Genomic DNA, 13,047 nt, shown 5'->3' on the forward strand with positions numbered 1-13,047 from the left:
CATCAGGCTCAAAATGTACCATTAAAATTGTTTATGGCTCAATTCAAATAAATGAAAATATAATGGTTAAATAAAGAGCTTTCTCTAAATGACTTGAAATTGGTACATTATAATTGGCCTAGTATTTCAAAGCATGTAATTAATAGCAATAATAAAAGGAATTATATTTGAGAAAAAAAGGAAATTGTTTTCAAGAATTTTCTTCTATATTCCCAATATTAACTGGCAAAATCTTCTCGAACTCAACCAGAGCAGTGCTTTAGATTTTCATAGTTCTATTTCACTTAACAATGTATTCCTCTGGAATTGTATTGATCTTTGAAGTGTCAGGAAACAGTAAAGTAGAGCTGTTCGTGCCATGTTACAAGTGGGGAAAGTGAGTCTCTGTGAGCGGGCGGACTGCCTGAGGCCTCACAGTGAATAGAGCTCAGTCACAACTTGAGACCGACCCTCCGACTGCTCATCTAGATACTAGTCACTTGCTTTTCTTCTTTGAACATAACTTTTTCTTCATAAACCTATAAGCCCTGCATCATTGTAGTTGTGTGTGTTTCTGAACTTTGAATGTAGATTGCTTTAGCAGTCATATCATCTCAGGGAACAAAGAAAACAGGAGTGGATTAAATACTTCTGGTGCAAAATTGCCTTATTTGTATCTAAATGGAACATATTAACTTTATTCTAAGGCATTTCTATTTCCTCTCAGATGTTACAAGGTGCCAGACTTAGAGCTTTCAAATATGCCACTAAAGAAGTTCGCCCTCCCATTCTAGGTCTGCTCCTCCACTGTGTGCACTATGCGGGGCGCCTGCGGTTTATGGAGTCAGAGTTGGCAGACATGCTTATTTGACCAGAGAGATATATCAAATTTAGAACTTTCACCCTAAGAATAAGCTAGTTGTAATCCATATTAGAATGCTACAGAGTCAGACTTGAATAAGACTTTTAATGCATAATACCTCCAATTTTTGAAGGTCAATTTTTTTTCTTAACTTTTTTTCCTGCATTTTGGTCTTGGGGAATTGTTTTATGGATTTCTTTACTAGGTGATTATAATTCATTTACGAGAATTTCATTTTTATATCTAAAGAAAATCTGTTCCAATAATTATGGTTCGATATTGCTTATCATTCAGAAAATGAATGTATAGGAAACAACAAACTCTAAAAAGTTATTTTCGATAATTCATAACACTGGAAACAAAAAAATCAACTCACGCGTGATAAAATATGAGAGTCTATAAGTCAATCAGCTTAAATTTAAACCTAATATTGAGTTTGATAGTCACTTGTATCTCATTTTTTCTTAGCTGTAAGTCTTGGAGAAGGGCAGGGGTAATTCTGCCCATGCTGCAATGGAAGCGTTTTCTCCATCACTCCCTGAGTGTGAGAAGCAGTTACACAGCTGGACTTCTTTTAAACACGTGTTCAATTTAATGAACCCACACTGAGCAAAAGCCTACCGGTAAAGAAACCGTTCTTTCATTCATTCGTTCAATCAATCAACATTTTATTTCTCAACATTGGTAAATCAAGTGCCTACTATGAACCCGGTTCTGTTTTAGTCCCCGAGTATCACATAACATGGATTCGTGCCCTTGATGAGAGCTCATCTTTGTTTCAAGTGCTCGGGGTTATTAAATATCTCAGAAAATTTGTGAAGCTTGAGGGATGCCATGCTATAATCAAACTATTATAGAAAATAAAAAATTCAAGATAGAAAAGAAGCAGAATACAAGAATGAAGAAAAAGAAACCCATTTTTGTCCAGAGTTGGGGACAAGGTGAAACCAACAGGCTAAGCTCTGAATGCCATCTCTGCCCTTTCTAGTTAGACGAGCTGTTATTTTTTGCTCAAATGTAAAACGGGATTTTCATATCTAATTCACAGGGCAGTGGTAAGAACGAAATAATGTCCACACTACAATGTCAGGCACGTAATAGTCGCTTCATAAAGAAAAACTTGTGAAAATTGAGAGTTCAAAGAGGAAGAGCTACAGAAGTAATATAATTTCTTCTCCCAGGGAGGTTCAAGATGTGCCAAAGCCGCTTGGTAAAGTGGAGGTGAGAATAGATGTCTAAGTGAGTATTAAACCCCTGTGAGATGTGAGTCTACAATTCTATAGATATCAATAGTATAGATTTTCCCTGAAGGAATAGAGAAGTCATACACTTTCCCATACACTTACTACTACTAAATGATTCTATTAATGATTTCAAAAAATTTTAAATATTTTTCATCAGAGAATATTTCAGTATTACTACTGTGATCTAATTTTTAGGGATACAAAGGAAAAAAATACTTTTTACAAGGCTTAACAGGGGCTTACAGTTCATGGTTAGGTTCTTCTGCATTGTTAAATTCTTAATCCCATTTATTACACAAGAAAACTCTAAAGGAAACCAAAGTATATTTCAATTACACGTGCTCTTGTGAGGAAGGAACTGCCTTTTCAGTCACACTAAAATCAGAATAGGTATTAGTGCCATTTGGAAAGCACTCCATGAAACGTTGAAGAAAAACATCATTGTGAAAGTATGATATGTAATGTCTGTTGCGAACCATAGACTATGCAAATGTGCTGCCAATGAATCACCCCCCTACAGGATGCCAAATTCCCTGCCACATGTTGTCGTTCACTCTGAAGAGTTTGCTGCCAATTTAGCTTATTCTCCATCCTGTGCTCCAAAAATCTTGAGGAAAAAAAAAAATCCCTGAGCATTCTCAAGAGGTTTTCATTTGGATTGGAGCCAAAAATCACATATCTTCCTCATGGGATCCCTTTCAAGCCTGCCTGGAAAAACCATCATGGAAATAAGTTCAATTCTCTATCACGGGCTGTGAGCCAGAGCTCCCACAGACCAGTCAAGAATCCATCTGGGACTCGAGATCAGAATTATCTGAAATCCGCAGAGAACCAGAACAGGCCTTGGGTCTAATGTGATCCCAATCTTTATAGCTCAGAAGCATCCCCCAAACTCCCATAATTTTCCTAAAGTCAGGGGGGTAAAGATGTGGAAGCTTCAATGAAGCTGGTGAACAATAAAAGAAAGAACAGCTAGCAGGGAGTTCCCAGCAAACCCTGTCAAAATCCAGCCGCTGTCCTTCCTTGCTGCTTTACATAACAAAGTTCTCCACAGTTCGCTGTTAACAATCGTTTGATCAGCATGTTTTAAATTGGTCTGTTGTCTAGCTCCCAACTTTTTCAAAGCTTTTAAAGATCTCCAATAGTACTGTCAATATAAGGCTAGTTAGATATCTTCACTCTATTGCCAAAGAAAGACATGTTAATCCTAAACTGCTTTTCTGCTGGGACAGACAGCCACTTATGAAAAAAAGATCAGAATTCTTAAATGATTGAGTTTAGGTTTAACCAAGCTCTGTTCAGCATACACAAAAGTCTGTCTTAGGACTTTACCTACTTTTAGTAACGACTCCCTCTAGTCGGATGATGTTGGGATGGTCAAATTGTCCCATAATGCTTGCTTCTCCCAGGAAGTCTCTCCTCTGCTTTTCCGTGTACCCCACTTTCAGGGTCTTAATGGCCACTGAAATCTCTTTTTTTGACGGAAGTTTTAAGCGACCACTGCACACCTCTCCAAATTCACCTGTTAGAATGCAGAAGAACAAAACAACAACAAAAGGTAAGGAATAATGTAGTAAAAAACCATCAGTAGAGAGTAACTTTTCTCTCACTAATTCAATTCAAAATATTTATGCCTTTGACCTCAAGATGCACGCTGTAGGTCTCTAAATTATTTTGGAAGATGGTAATCTGAAACTCCCTCAGAAACCCCGGGACAACCACACCCTGGTGGAAAATGAATCTTGCGAGAAGCCTCATTATTCTGAAGTGCCACACTGAGAACCTTTCATCTCATTTCATTCCAAATGAGAGAACAAGAGGAAAGTTGAAAGCTGCGTCTACTAGCCTTTTCACTCCCTGTTCTTACGGCCACCGTTTCCTCAGGGTCATCAACAGAGCAGCGCAGATACAATGGGTTGAGCTCTGGATTAAATTTCAGATGTTTCTAACTCTTCTATTTTTATTACGAGGTCCAGTTTAGCTATATACCCCGACTCCCTGAAAATGAGAATGAGAGCATCTTTTATCGATTCATTTTAATGGAGTATCGTTATGTTGCACTAGTGACATACGAGTTGTAAAGTTCTCTGGGCTTCTAGAAGGAGAACAATAATCTAACAGTATCAAATAAGAGCTAGCGCATCTTATCTACAAAATCACTGTGGAAGTATTTTCTTAAATTCAATGTCTTCAATAAAAACTTGTCTTAAATGAACAATGAATCCAGAATTTATTGAAAATGGAGTGTAGCTGACTTTTAAATAGTCTAATCCAATTGACACAAAATTGCCTAGAACTGGTTTGGGCACCAGATTTGTACATGTTGTGATGGAGAAGATTTACCCATCACCCTCTCATTCAATTCTGGGCTTCCTGAGAGCAGACCCTAGACTCTCATTTTTCTAAGCCCACTGCTGTTCCAAGGACAGCCACAAAGTAGTGCCATCCATAGAATGCTCTTTGTTCATAGACGACATCCTAATATTATGTGAATTATTAGATCTGTTTTGTACAGTATTGAAAAAATAGTTTTTAATATGAAATAGGAGGTTTTTCTGAAAAGGATTGATTACATGATGAATTTTCAGGCTTTCTGTGGGAGGGAGTAACAGTCTTGGTCTGACCTTCTCAGCGTGAGTTTTCGTATGAGCTCCATGCCTCATGTGTCTTCCAGAAAGAAGGTGTCAAGAAAGGAGACACTTCTTCTCTATTTTTTGTGTAAGCATGATGCTCAGGCCACAAGAGCAGCAGGGTACCCTACTGATTTCCCAGCTGCATCACTGCAAATGGCTGGCTCTCTCCAGGAAGCTCTAAGCTCCCCCAGACTTGACCCTTTCTCAGGAATCCAATCTTGCCACTGTTCAAAACAGTGACATGCTGTAACTTGTCAAAGTCACTCAAGGTCCAAAGGCAGTTATTCATGCATTCATTTAATAAATACTCACCAACTGGCAACAGTGTGACAGACACTACAAAAAACACAGAGAGAAAGTGGCAGCACAGGGCTAATTCCTTCCCCGTGAGGAAGTGTAGAGAAGATGGCAATATCTGCAGTAGAGTATCCTCAGGATTACAGGGAGAATTAGGAGCAGAACTTGAGGACAGTCACTGATCTTTCTAAACCCCAGGGAGAAAATGTCATTATTGCCATGTGAGCATTAGGAGGAGAAAGGGTGATGCACAGGAGATCACTGTTAGAATTTGTAAGCAGGAGTGAGAGTTTCTGTCTTTGTATGGGGTTATTGGAACATTGCAGAGGGCTCCAGTTTGCTCTGTGTAAACATTGAGTTTGGGCAAACCATACGGAGGCATTCATGATGAACTTCCATTTTCTGAAAGAAAGCTCTGCTGTTTTGAGTCAACGTGGTGTAATGGATCACGTTTTAAATTTGGATGTCCTCACCACTTATTCTAAGTGTTGAGCCACTCGTCAGTTTCCAGCACAACTCCACAGAGCTGTGGGACAGACTATGGGCTCTGGAGCCAGGCTGTCTTAGAGTCTAAATCTGCCTCTGTCCCTTATTAGCTGTGTGATTTTGAGTGAGTGCCTGAACCTCTCTGTGCCTCTGTCTCCTTATCTATAACATAGGAACACTGACTGTGTCTACATCATAAGGTTTCTGTGCAGTTAAAGGAATTAATGTACGTGAAGCACTTGGAACCTTGCCAGACACACAGTAAGTGCCGTCTATGTCAGTCACTATTAACCTTCAGACCCACCTTAAGGAGGATCAATTATTTATTTACCTCTCAAGGGTTCTGTCTAGATCAAATTGAAGATTGAATATAAAAGTGCTTTTTAAAATGCTGAATTCTATGCTAACGTCAGAGATGGTTGTGATGTCTTCTTGAACTAGCATTTGTAAGGAGAGCATTTTGTGAAAGTGCCCAACCAAGGAGACAGGGGAGGAGTGGGAATGTTAGGCGGGCCGTTAGGGCTCCCATCTCTGCTCTCACTGGGAGGCCCGACTTCCGCACATGGATATCTCCCTTCAAAATTCAGAAAATGGTGTTTCAGCCAAGCTAATTTTTAGAAATGTGATTATTTCATCAGGTAAATACTAGAAATTGTCACCAATATATTATACTAAACATAAAAATGTTAAATGTTATTTCAGTTCTCTTTATAATCACTGTAAAGAACTGTGTTGGGAAAATTAACGAAGACTGGGCAAAAGTAATGCCAGTCTTTCCATCTAGCCAAGTTTTATGTTGTCTTATCCCAATAACTTTGTACCAGTGGGAAAGAAAATTCAGACCTTGTCATTGGTAAGTAAAAGCACAGCTACAAGATCTTGAGGAAGACACTGCTTGATTTTTTCTTTTATTCAATAACTTCAGGAGTTTTTATGTGCCCTGTGAAATGAAATATGCTCTGTGGGGATGGGTTCACTGTATTCTGATTTAAGGTGCTCAATGCAAAATTGCTCAAAGCAAAATTTCTTAATCACAGTAATTTCATTTAAAATAGAGAAAAAATAGGCTTGTGTTTAAGGAGAGTGACCCTCTGCACCAGCCTCAGAGTCCATTCTCCTTCCACTGCTTTAAAGAGAAGCACAATAAAAATGTGCGTTGAACAATACCATGATGTCAGCTAAGCAGTCTGCGAATTATCTCAACTAAGCCTCACCAAACCCTGGAAGAAGGCACGATTGTGATTATCAGGACCCAGCACGGACTTTGAAGGTGGAAAGTACCAGATCCCAATTTTGGTTTCTTAATTAATAATTATGTGGCCATGGGCCATTCAAATTCTCAGCTTTAGCTTCCTCCTGTGGTGAAATGGAGATAATGGTACCTATGGAAAAGCCTAACAAGATCAAACACCATAGGCACACGGGGCACGGAACAGCAGGGAAATAAATTGTTTCTACCTTCAGAAATTTTCAGTATTTAATCTTTGAATAATGGTTAGATAGAATAATAAAATTAGGAATTTTAGTCATTATAAATTCCTCAGCAATAAAAATTTACCACTTTGATAAGGTTAATTAATGGCTCAATTTTAACTTTGTCATTTGCAATATGGGTATAATTTTTCTGATTATTCAGGTTATAAATAACATGTTTTGTTATACCTATTTCTCTGTATAAAATCTATGACAGAAAATTAGAGAATTAGCCCACATACCAAGAGTCTTTCTGTGTATTTGACTGAAAGTTCTGTCATTGACTGAAAGATTCAGCCTTTTAACAAAGGAAGATAGTTACTAATAAATTTAGGTTAATTATTAATTCTTTATGGACAACATTATTTTTAAACATTAAAAGGTTATAGGAAGTAGTTAAGTACATAGATGAAAGGAAGCTGGTCACCAGTGGATTGTTGTTAAGTTGTTGTAGAAATGGGTATACGCAGGTTCGTTATACTATGATACAATTTCATCTATCTTTGCAGATATTTAAAATTTTACAAAACAAAATCTTTAAAAATTGATAGCTTTCAAAATCTTTATTTCATATTCTATCTTGGTAATGACAAACCTTTTAAAAGCTAATCTAGACAGACTTGAATTGAGTGTACATATTATACTGAAATCTTCCAGGAGAAGGATAACTGATCTTGAAGACGTACATATTTGTAATGAAAACAGGTACAGTTTTATTGCCCTTAATGCAGCAAGTGAGAATATTTGCTGCAAAACCCTGAAAATGAGGCATATGTCTAATTTTTTTCAAATATGTTTGAAAAGAGAAAAGAAAAAGCAGGCCTGTCATAATCTTTAATGAGCATCACGAGATACTGATGTGGATCAAGGCTGCCCCACGGAGAGACGCCCAAGGCGTCCTGGCCTACATGCCCATCTATATGGTCCGATTCATATTTACACTTATGCAACCACCCGGTAACCAGACCCCCCCTGCAATGAGACCATTTAATGACTTCTGCATGATCTTTCCTTTGTCTTGTAAAGAAATAACTTACATACCTACGCCTTATAAATTTAGCCCTAACCCTCAACCCATTGCAGTCCTTTACTGCCCATGGTCCCGTCCCCACGCTGCAGCCTTCACTGCCCACGGCCCATCCCCATGCTATTCTCTGAATAAAAGAGCACTACTACCATGCCTTGAGAGTCCAAGAAATCTTTCTTTGACTCCTCAGCTCGTTGGGCCTGCAGCAATATGAACCAACTCACTCTGGGCAGGCCCTCCCTCCACCTGGCTCCTCAGACCCATTTTTAAGGAGTGTGCTTTGTCTCAGCACCGTGCTCAAGATGCCTGACTTTGTCAACAAGATCTGCATATTTAAGCTTTCACGAAAGCAGGTAGCCCCCGATTTCAAGACCCCAATGTGTCTGCCGGGTCTTCAGGACGCTGGCTGAGCACAACAGGGTTTTCCTCCTCTTGTGGGATTCTTCAGGCGAGAGTGCAGAATCCTCCCGCATCCTCTCCCCGTGGCCTCTGCCCCAGGTGATGCTGGGACCCGCGTGGCGAAGCCGGCACCAGAGCAGTTCCAAAGCAGAAGTGCACAAACGAAAGACAGTGATCAATAGCTATTTGCGTGATGTACAGGGCGTGTGCATATCCTTAAGTCTTCGACTGTGAAAAAATAAGCACCTACTCTCGTTTCCTTTCATGAGTCACTAGGTTCATATTTTAATATTACTTGTGCATGTGAGTTTTAGGAGGATAAAATATTAAAAAGTTTTGAAGATAAGATTTAGTAAATTATTACCTTATTTAGATAATATGAATTACTCAGATTGTCCTGCTTGAATAGTAAATACTGCTTGAGTTCTAAATACTGCTTTCGTGTATAAAACAAGAAACACAGAAAAAGAGAAAATTACATGCATATTTGTGTAAAGCAGCATCAGCCATAAATCCAATACCTGCAGAAAATGTGATCTGATACACTATGCATAACTCAATGAGTTAGTTTCTCCATCTTTCACTCTATCTCCTACATCAACATAATTAGTTTGTGTTTGTTTTTAGAGCAATATTCAAGAATGAAATAATGGTGCAACACTATTCTACAGCATTGTTTACTTTTACTTTTCAGTAGTAGTTTTATTCAAATGGGCACTGCATGCACTGTGGATGTTCATATGCTTACGTGTAAGTGTATAAAATGGTTATTTTATAAATATAATTTTTATTGGAAATATGCAACTGCTGTTAATAATCACCCTATAGGTGTTTGTTAATAAATTTATGATTGAGTATATTAACAATTAGAACAAAGAGATGCCTATATGAAAACAAGCTTCAACACAAATCAAGACCATATAAAGTTATAGGCAAATATCAAAATGGAGCACTTCATGTTATTTAAGCTATCCACTATTCACATCACTCATGTGGTGAAATTTGTGTAAAATGTGTCATTTATGATTTTATTTTGGGTTGTTTATTTTTTAATTCCAAAGAGGATTCCGAAATTACCTTTTTTTTACAAATCTAAATTTTCCCTTAGTGGGCGTATATAGAGTGAGACCCACTTTCACCCTGTTATCCCCATTTAGCCGATCAGGTCTTGTGACACAGGCCGGCGTACCCGTGAAGACAGGTCTCCTGCTGCCCCTGCCTCTGGAAGTCAATAAACAAAAAGCTGGCCGTTCTCTGTGAGTCTGTAAGTCTGGCACCTTTGAAATCATTCCATTCCATTAAATACTGCTTCATTTATTTATTGCCCGCCTTGATCATGAAATCAGAAAATATTCCAGTGGCAGTGATATACTCAGGGCTGAGAACTTAAGCAATCCCAGGCAGCATTCTTATTCCCAGCTGTAAACCCGTAACTAACACGCTAGGCTGGTGGTGGGTTGTTGTGGTGGTTACCTGCTCCAACAACTTTGTCAATGGATATGTTAGTGGCGTCCAGTTCCTTAGCAAACTCGTGAACTGCTTGGGTCGGGTCTTCATACGTGTGTGGGTCAACATAAGTCCTGAGACCTGGCAGTTTTACTGTTTAAGGAAGGAAGAAAGGCATTATTGTAGCTAGATTAATAAAATTTTACCCAGTAAATTTCATGATACCATTATTGGTTAAAAAAAATCCCCATTATAGTAAAGTGCACCAAACTTTAGTTTATTCTGATTATCACAGAAGGTGGCAGACAAAGAGGTTGGATGAAGAGTTGAACAATTTAAGAAGAGAAGTTCCACATAATGAAACATAAAGAGGAGCCCCAATGAGCTTACTCTGCAAAAACTAGGAGGAAAATGGACGTTCAAGGAGGGGGATCTTAAGGAGACAGTTCAGAGTCGAGCACGCCTGGGTCACCCCCAGCAGCTCTTGTGAATGAATGCCCTCAAGCTTCCACACGGCCGTGAGTCTGTGAACAGCGCAGCAACAAAACACCTGTCACAGTGCCTCACCGACTGTGCATCCGAGTCTGTGAACTGCTTCACAAAGTGAGATAGCTGCCATAATAATTAATTCAAGGATCCAAGATGGCATGTCTTCTGTCTGACATGACTTCTGCTTTCATTAACACTCACAATCAAAGTCCCCCACTGCAATGATAGGTCTACTGTAAGCCGTGAATGTACGTATATAATATGGACATTATATGTATTTACCAATATAATATCAATAGTTGAAATCATATTGTGTAGCTTTTCAATATGGTTAAATGCAATCTGAATATTCTCTATAACTTTAACAATGGTGCTAAGGAATTAAATTCCAAACATAAATCATATTTATAGCTTATTAATTATAAACTTCCTTCACAATATATTTATTTATTAAATTACTCTGAAGATGAACATTTTTCCTGATGTTCTTTAATTAAAATAGCCAGATTATTAAATTTAAATAACAGATAAAAGACAGTGGAATCATTTTGGGTTTGATTTAATATTAATGAGATTCCTATCATTTGGAAAAATAATTCATACTAGAGACAATTTGGGATGTTCAATAAACTAACTTTGTCTGAAGGAAAACTAAACTTTTAAAAAGGGAGCCTAAGATCTATTAAAGTATGTAAACATGCTCTAACATTAAAGGAAATTGTAATTTAAGTCTCATAGTACATGTGCTAATATTATTGAGTTTGCTTTTAATTTTGATAACATTGCTTTAGCAAGAGACATGGATATTTAATGATGATATATGTTTTCATTTATCAAACTATGTTATTGAGAATTTTTTAACCCTAAAATAACAAATAAAATCAGACCTTATCTTTTCCAATATCAGTTTATAATGGAAGAATCTTATGGCAAAATCACAGCTGAACATTCTATGATAACCAAAGATTTTTTTGAGTCAGTTTTGTAGTTTGTATGAAGTAAGTGTAGAGACTGTGATGACAGCAATTGTTCTGAGAGCTTTCAGCACGATGGTCACAAGGCCAAGGAGTCCAGGATTTGAGTCTAGTCTAAGAAATAATCAATTCGTTGACCTACAGGACAACTTTGTGAATACCATGCTTACATCATAATTTACTTCTTCGAATGGTTTTGAGACTGCAGAACAGAAATGGGAGGGTGGGGGACCAAACGGAGAACTAAGGAGAAGTCCAATGCCACACCCGCTGCTGCCGGGCGTTGACTCCCGCACTGTAGAAGATGCTGCAGAGTGTGGAAAACTTGAGAAGACACGATGTCGAGGGAGTCAACATCCACAGAAATGCAGAAACTGTAAGTCCTTTGCCCTTCTTTTGGACAAACTGTGAGAACAGTAGCTTTTGAAGTGAGAACCCTTCCTTTGAAGATTTTCCATTTTGAATAGCTCAGCAATAAGAATTAGCTATGAATCAGGAAAGAAAGCTCTGAAAGCTTGCTGTTCAAGTGCCTGGCTTGGGGTCTGTTAGATAGTTAGCGCTCAATAAATAACAATGATTATTGCCACTATTAATATTTTCATTGTCAAGAATGTTTATTCACAATTATTATCATTGAGGTTTCCTGGTCATAGAATTTGGACTAAGAAATGCTCATTTCTTTTGAGCTCAGAAATCCCTTTGCATGCTTTCGCCACGTTATAAACATTATTACTTCCTATAAAAACAGCTGGCAGAGTCACTCTTTCATCCAGTTGACTACCGTAAGTTATTATTACACCAAAACTACTCTAACATTATCAGCACTAAAACACTTCACCTTTAAAACAAACAAACAGATTAAGGAAAGCTACTATACTTTTCTTGCTTTAGAGTGAGGAAAACAGTAAATGTAACTAGAGACTTACTCGAAGATGTTAGAAAATTAAGTCTTGTAAGAATCTTTTTGTTTAGTCAGTTCAGTTACATTTTAATGGAGATTCACATCAAATGGAGGCTATGATTTGTGATGTTTTGATTTGTCTCCAGTAATATAAAGGTTGGGAAATGGGAAGGTAAGGAAATCCAGCATTCCTTTTCAAGGAAAAAACATAACACTTTAAAAAGTAAGGTAAAAATGAAATTTTTTCTGGTGAGGAATTACAAATATTTTACATTACTGAATTTAAGGAAATCAATTTGGGAGAGATTATTGGCGTCAGAATTTACAAGGAAGATTATATAATGAGTTGTCAGGAACAATGTTTCAAATATTTAAATAAAGAATGGCTTTAAAAAGTTTTGAAAGTGTGTTGGAGTTACCCTTTGGCACCTGTCACCCTAGAGAGATATGGTTTACTAAATATTCTGAAAATTAAATAATCATTCCCACATGAAATCAAATTCATTGCTTTTAATTAAAATCGAGTGAACTGCTTTTCTATCCACAGGACATTTAGGGAAACAACACAAATAGAAATGCACACACATCCCCCAGTAAAGTGTCCTGCTCACCGGCTCACTGTGAGCGATTCAGCTGCTGCTTTTTAACCACTGACCCCAGCGGTTCCAGGCATCAGGTGATTCAGGACGCAAGGCACATAATCCCTTCACACCAATAATTAAGGGCAACACACAGGGTAACTGGGCTCTGTCCAGAAAACCAGATAATAAACACATGCCCGTGTGTTAAGCTGCACTACTTTACAGCTCGTTCTGTGCAAACACAATAATGCATATT

At 37.9% G+C, this 13,047-nt stretch overlaps 1 protein-coding gene across 3 annotated transcripts in view; it reads right to left on the reverse strand.

Moving 5' to 3' along the window:
- Window positions 1-13,047, reverse strand: part of EPHA3 (EPH receptor A3) — a 366,991-nt gene that overhangs the window by 56,705 nt on the left and 297,239 nt on the right. For all 3 annotated transcript variants that reach the window (XM_070597347.1, XM_070597348.1, XM_070597349.1), the window contains exons 10-11: window positions 9,874-9,999; window positions 3,422-3,607 (exon numbers count right to left, since the gene is read on the reverse strand). In XM_070597347.1, the coding sequence (XP_070453448.1) occupies window positions 3,422-3,607; window positions 9,874-9,999 (312 nt within the window). The remainder of the gene's footprint in view (window positions 1-3,421; window positions 3,608-9,873; window positions 10,000-13,047) is intronic.

This window comes from Equus przewalskii, chromosome 27 (genome assembly GCF_037783145.1).
Source record: "Equus przewalskii isolate Varuska chromosome 27, EquPr2, whole genome shotgun sequence".
NCBI classification, from domain to species: Eukaryota; Metazoa; Chordata; class Mammalia; order Perissodactyla; family Equidae; genus Equus; species Equus przewalskii.